Raw genomic sequence first — 6,911 nt, 5'->3', positions numbered from 1 at the left:
TTCAAATAGCCAAGCAATTCATTGTCTCTGCTTCCTAGTTGGATCATTCCTAGCCATCATTTGGATACCGATCCCAGTATTCTAGTCGTCTCAGTTTGGCGAATCAGTCTCTTATGTGTCAAATGGAGCCCAGAGAGACAGCATTCCCTCCATCAATCTCTGTTACTTTGTTAACTGCATTCATCACGCAAGCTCTGCTTTGTCCAGATCCATAGCTGCCCTCCTTAAGAATCACAAACCTCTACCCCCCAAGATATTCTTTCGAAGACCTTACCCAGCGTCAGTTGAACAGCACGCCAGTTGGTCAGTTGCAGCTGGACATTTGTTGCAAACTTCCTTGTCGATATCTCTGACCCTCAGACACCACTCGTCCCATTCCTGGGAAGATGAGAAGATTACGTCCTTTGGAAAACTGGAATGCAAACCATCCTGGCCACTCTAAGCAGACATCTAAAGGGGAGAACGAGTACAGTCAGGGAGTTCAGGGTCAGTGCTGAGGCAGTGCCGCACTGTCAGAGGGTCAGTGCTGAGGGAGTGCCGCACTGTCGGAGGGTCAGTGCTGAGGGAGTGCCGCATTGTCGGAGGGTCAGTGCTGAGGGAGTGCCGCACTGTTGGAGGGTCAGTACCTATGGAGTGCCGCACTGTCGGAGGTGCCATCTTTCAGATGAGACTGAGGTGCTGTCTAGCTGTTCAATTTAAAGCCGAGTGGCGGAGTTATCCCTTGCAGCCCATATTGAATCCCTGAGTCTACATTGGTGTAAACACCGAAGGGTTGGTCATGAGTGCCTTGCTGTTTGTGAGAACGTGCTGTATGCATTTTGCTGCCACGGGCCCTACCTTCCAAATGCTTGTGCTTTGAAAACTCTTTCTCTGGTTGCTATGTGCTTTTCCACGGCCAGTGTTGGTCAAAAGCATTATCCAAATGCAAGCTCTGTGATTCTTTAGTTAATGTATTAAAAATATGGGTGCGCCTTGGAATCCGATATTCTGGCCCTAACCTCAAGGTTCCAGTTGTGGAAGCGTAAAATAAATTGGCTTTGAGTTTGCTCAATGCCCTGAGTATGTGCAGGAAATTCCAGAGGGCATGTCAGTTTGGAGTACAGCTGGAGCAAGGGGAGGAGGGAATTAGGAGGAACAATGACCCAACCTGTCTGTTAATGGGCAGCTGCTGCTGAATCTCCCGTCTTCTCTTCCAGGACAACACGGATTCGGAACACCTGCCGCCCCTCTTCCTGAAGCGTTTCTATGATGGCCAATCCTATGACGGATTTGTAGGATTGATGGGAAGGAGAATGGCAGGCAAGTACAACGTCAATGAGCAAGTCTAGTGTGACCGGGTTTCTGCTCCTCCTCAGGCTGTGGGCATGGTTGGCATTTCTGGCCCGTGCCAGAACAGAGCTGAACAGAGTGGCGTACCAGAGAAGCTGGCGAGGGGCTGCAGGGAGGCCTGAATGGGGAAGGGGAGCAGATTCCCTGCCTTAAAGGATACGACTCAGGCATCTTTGTCCACCGATGCTTTACAGCTCTAGATATTCATGAAGTGAGACTGCTTGGTTGGCATGGACGAACAACATGGCCGCTGTAAACTGGCGGAATATTTCCCCAGAGTCTGGCAATGCAGTTGCGCTGCCAGTGGCGGCAGTTTTGGCAGCATGGGCATCAGAGGAAGGGCATAAGCCCAATGTGCCAATTGCATACCTCTAGGCCATTGGCACTGTTAATGGCGCCTGTATCCTGAGAAGCAGAATAAATGGCCATCGGAATTGGCACACCAGCGAGACTGGTTGGTGGCGCAGTGTGCAAACAGCTGGTGAGGAGGACAAGTGGGCATTCTGCTCCCAGGCTCCGTTCCGCGTGCCAAAGCTCACTGGCACACTGCATCCGCAAAGCATCGGTATTCAGGGTGAGGGAAGTAATCCCCTTGAGCAAAATCACTTCTGAGAAACTGAGGTGGAAAACCAGTGAAAAAGAAAACATGACAATATTGTACTGACTGCACAAACAGACGGTCAATCCTGACAGAAATATGGCAAATTTACACAAACTTCTCTCTTTTTTGTGTGTGTGTGTGTGTGTGTGCGCAGGTACAAAGGAAATTCCTCCGGCTCTGAAACGTAAGTGTTGGTGAACGGGTTTTCCGGCCGTCTGACAGTTGTTTTTAATGCTCTCGCCTTCCACCCCCTGCCTGTTCCTGCACAACTCCCTGGCATCACTCAAATGGTTTGGCTGGGCCATTTCTGTCATTTGATCTGATAAACCCCAGATATATTTAGCTTATAGCAGAGAGAAGGGGGACGTAGTTGAGATCATGGGGTTGCAAGGCATGTGAATTTTGAATTTCTTTGTGGGACCTGGCAGTTGGTGGTTGACCCAGCATTTATTACCCTGTCCCTAGTTGCCCCCTTGAGAAGGTGGGGGTGAGCTGCCATCTTGAGCCGCTGCAGTCCATGTGCTGTGGGTTGACCCACAATGCCCTGAGGGAGGGAATTCCAGGATTTTGACCCAGTGACACTGAAGGATGGTGAGGGGCTCGGAGGGGAACTTGCAGGGGGTGGTGTTCCCATGTATCTGCTGCCCTTGTCCTTCTCGATGGAAGTGGTGGTGGGTTTGGAAGGTGCTGTCTGAGGATCTTTGGTGAATTTCTGCAGGGCACCTTGTAGATGGTACACACTGCTGCTACTGAGCGTCGGTGGGGGGAGGGAGTGAATGTTTGTGGATGTGGGGCCAATCAAGCGGCTGCTTTGTCCTGGATGGTGTTGAGCTTCTTGAGTGTTGTTGGAGCTGCTCCCATCCAGGGGCAAGTGGGGAGTATTCCATCACACTCCTGACTTGTGCCTTGTGGGACAGGCTTTGGGGAGACAGGAGGGGAGTTACTCACTGCAGGATTCCCAGCCTCGGACCTGCTCTTGTAGCTACTGTGTTTATGTGGGGAGTCCAGTTCTGAGTCTGAACAATGGTAACCCCCAGGATGTTGATAGAAGAGATTCAGTGATAGTATTTCAATCAAGGGGACATAGATAAGTTCTTTCTTGTTGGAGAGGGTCATTGCCTGGCATATGCATGTTATAATTGTTAATTGCCACTTGTTAGTCCAAGTGTGGACTTTGTCCAGTTGGTGGAGTGGGCAGATGGGTGGTAGATAGTACCATCACCTCTCCATTGAACCCTATCACTATGACTAGTCATCCAGAAACTCAGCTAATGCTCTGGGGACTTGGGTTTAAATGGCAGGTGGTGGCATTTGAATTCAGTAAAAATCTGGAATTAAGAATCTCCTGATGCCCATGAATCCATGGTTGGGAAAAAACCCATCTGGTTCACTCATGCCCTTTCGGGAAGGAAATCTGCCCTCCTTACCTGGTCTGGCCTACATGTGGTGGAGGCGGATTCAATTGAAAGATTCAAGAGGGAAATTGGATTGTTCCTAACCCAATAACCATGCCCAGGTTGGAGGGAAAAGCAGAAGCTCAGCACTAAATTAAAATGCTCTGAGCCAGTGCAAGGTCAATGGGCTGAATGGCCTTCTTCTCCACTGTAATGGTTCTGCAATTCTGAGGTGGGACCCAAACTGGGTGTCACTGAGCAGGGTATTGCTGAGCAGGTGCTGCTTGATAGCACTGTTGGTGACACCTTCCATCACTTTCCTGATGACCGAGAGGAGACTGATGGGGCGGTAATTGGCCGGGTTGGATTTGTCCTGCTTTCTGTGTACAGGACATACCTGGGCAATTTTCCACATTGTCGGGTAGATGCCAGTGTTATAACTGTACTGGAACAGCTTGGCTCGGGGAGCAGCAGGTTCTGGAGCACAAGTCTTCAGTCCTATTGCTGGAATGTTGTCAGGGCCCATAGCCAGGGCCAATATGTTTTTCCCTCTTGTCTAGCAGCTATGTCCTTTAGGACCTGACCAGCTCGATCAGTAATGCTGCTGCTGAGCCACTCTTGGTGGTGGACATTGAGATCCCCCACCCAGGGTAGATTCTGTGACCTTGCCACCCTCAGTGCTTCCTCTAAGTGTTGTTCAACACGGAGGAGTACTGATTCATCAGCCAAGGGAGGATGGTACGCTGCTCCCTCACGGCGCCAGAGACCCGGGTTCAATTCCCGACTCAGGCGACTGACTGTGTGGAGTTTGCACATTCTCCCCGTGTCTGCGTGGGTTTCCTCCGGGAGCTCCGGTTTCCTCCCACAATCCAAAGATGTGAAGGTTGGGTGAATTGGCCATGCTAAATTGCCCGTAGTGTTAGGGGTAAATGTAGGGGAATGGGTGGGTTGCTCTTCGGAGGGTCGGTGTGGACTTGTTGGGCCGAAGGGCCTGTTTCCACACTGTAAGTAAGTAATCTAATAATCAGCAGGAGGTTTCCTTGCCCATGTTTAACCTGACACCATGGGATTGGGTGTCAATACTGATGATATACACTGGGCCATAAGCCTGCTGGGTTATCTGGGTTATCTGGGATTTTGCCTGTGAGGTAGGATTCTATCCCTCTGCTGCGCAACTTGTCAGTGGCACAGGTCCCATGGGCAGTGGCAGGGCCCAGTTGGGCTGGGTGTGCCAGGCGCCTTGGTTGGTGCCAAGTGACTCGCCTGGTTTTCTTCTCCTTTGGTGTCTTGGCACAACTGGCATAGTTTGCCTGGCAATTTCAGAGGACAGTGAAGAGTCCGCCTCATTGGCTGTGGAGTCTGGAGTCATGCGTGGGCCCAGGCCTGGGTAAGGGCGGCAGATTTCCTTGCCTGGCTTTAGGTACGGACGATGGGCAAGATCACGTCAACCAGTGCCACCCAGCATGGGTAACCTTCAGGAGAACGAGGGAGGTATACTGGGATGTTGGGTTGGGGGAGGAAGAAACACTTGGCAGGGGTGTCAATGATGTTATCTTCAGCTGTATAGACGCCTTAATATGGCATCAAAGCGAGCGCCATAAAGGATTAGACCCACACTCCTGTTAATATGGAGTGCTCTGTCTTTCAGACAGATCCCAATGTACTCCATTTTGGATTTAAACCACGATAAACAAACAGTGAATGAGGTATGACAGCACTAAGATTCCCCTAGCATAAGACATCGAGCACAGTCACATTCATATATGTGCAAATTGTGTAGCTGGAGCTGAGAAGCAAAAGCAGTGGATGATTAAAGGGCTGACGTGTTCTCTTTCTGCAGGAGATATGAACGATTTCTTTGTTGGCCTGATGGGGAGACGGAACACAGAGCTTGGTGAGGATGAATCTTGTTACTTATTCACTTTAACTTATAGGTTTCTTGGCAGTTATGTTAGGTTGGGACGAATCTTTAGGAGGGCTTTATAAAGAGTTGGCATTGGCAGTGCCAGTGATTGGGAGATGGGATGCCACTCATAGCTAAGGCTCCTGATAAGCGCAGGATTATTTCTCCAGCAAAATGGAGTCAGTGGAGGACAGTCAGGTGAAACAGAATATATACCATCCCTGGATATGATCCATCCATTGGCCGATTCTGACTGAGGCATGGGGAATGGGTGGGGAGGACGTCGGGGGGGATGGACTGGGGAGAGATCTCATCAGTTGGTGAGAGAACCGGGATGCGAGACTGGTGCTGCCTGTTCCAATCAATCGCACACCAATCAGGCATTGGCAAGGCCACTGCCCTGGAATCAAGACCCCGATGTTTCATCCCAGCAGCGCCATGAAAGAGGCTGTAGGCCTGATGAACTCACCCCTGGATTTCCAATGTCGAGGGGAACCGAAGGTAAGTGATGTGTGTTGGGACGGGGTTGGGGGGGAGGGGGGGTGCTATTTCTTGTCGGGAATTTGGAGGGTCCATATCCTACCTTCAACGCGCACGCCCCCTTCCAGCACGGGGAGAAAGGTCAAATCCAGTCTCCCTTCTTCAGAACTGATAGAAGCTGAGAGAAGGTGGTATTTATGCTGATGACAGAGGGGTAAGTGGGAGGGGGGGGAGGGGGGAAGAAATGAGAGGAAACAGAGCCCAGAGAGAGAGAATGGCAGTTTGACAGTGAAAGGGATGGTGAGCCAAGGAAAGGGGAAAGATCGATGATGGATATAATGGGGAGGGGGGAATGGGTTGGCCGATGTTGGGGACTGCTTTCAGCATACAGGGGGAGGCGACGGTCTAAAGGTATAATCGCTGGGCTGGAAATCCAGAGACACAGGTGCTGCAGGTTGAATCCTAAATTCAATTAAAGAAAGAGTTTGCAATGCAGGGGGAAAACCCATCTGGTTCAACAAAGGTCATTAGGGAGGGGGAACTGCCATCCTTACCTGGTCTGGGCCTAAATGTAACTCCAGGCCACATGGCCAATCTGGTTGACACTTAACTGCCCTCTGGGCAATTAGGGATGGGCAATAAATGCTGGCTGAGCCAGTAATATCTCACATCCCCTGAATGAGTTAAAAATACCATGCAAAGACTGTAACTACATTGGACAAACAGGCAGAAAACTAGCCACCAGGAGACGTGAACATCAACTAGCCACAAAACGACATGACCCTCTCTCACTAGTATCCTCACATACAGATGAGGAAGGGCACCACTTTGACTGGGACAACACATCCATCCGAGGGCAGAATCAGCAGCAGTGCTTCGCCTGAGGCCCACTGAAGATGTCACCTAGTAGGGAGACGAAACATCTGGAAATGAACCTTCCAGCTCAGCGAGCAAACCTACATCCAGGGTGGTTATGGTAGGGGATTTTAACCTTCCAAACATAGACTGGGACTGCCATAGTGTTAAGGGTTTATATAGAGAGGAATTTGTTTAAGTGTGTACAAGAAAAAATTCTGATTCAGTATGTGGATGTACCTACTAGAGAAGGTGCAAAACGTGACCTACTCTTGGGAAATAAGGCAGGGCAGGTGACTGAGGGGTCAGTGGGGGGAGCACTTTGGGGCCAGTGACCATAATTCTATTA

General features: G+C 50.3%; 1 protein-coding gene across 1 annotated transcript in view; it reads left to right on the top strand.

Moving 5' to 3' along the window:
- Positions 1–1,191: 1,191 nt before the first annotated feature.
- Positions 1,192–6,911, top strand: part of tac3a (tachykinin precursor 3a) — a 12,333-nt gene continuing 6,613 nt past the window's right edge. Inside the window, exons 1-3 of the mRNA XM_043685413.1 lie at positions 1,192–1,299; positions 2,085–2,114; positions 5,165–5,218. Coding sequence (XP_043541348.1) covers positions 1,281–1,299; positions 2,085–2,114; positions 5,165–5,218 — 103 coding nt within the window. The 5' untranslated portion in view covers positions 1,192–1,280. The remainder of the gene's footprint in view (positions 1,300–2,084; positions 2,115–5,164; positions 5,219–6,911) is intronic.

Source organism: Chiloscyllium plagiosum, unplaced genomic scaffold (genome assembly GCF_004010195.1).
Source record: "Chiloscyllium plagiosum isolate BGI_BamShark_2017 unplaced genomic scaffold, ASM401019v2 scaf_13247, whole genome shotgun sequence".
Lineage (NCBI taxonomy): Eukaryota > Metazoa > Chordata > Chondrichthyes > Orectolobiformes > Hemiscylliidae > Chiloscyllium > Chiloscyllium plagiosum.
The sequence above is the reverse complement of the archived record's forward strand: the minus strand, read 5'-3'. Positions and strand labels throughout refer to the sequence as shown.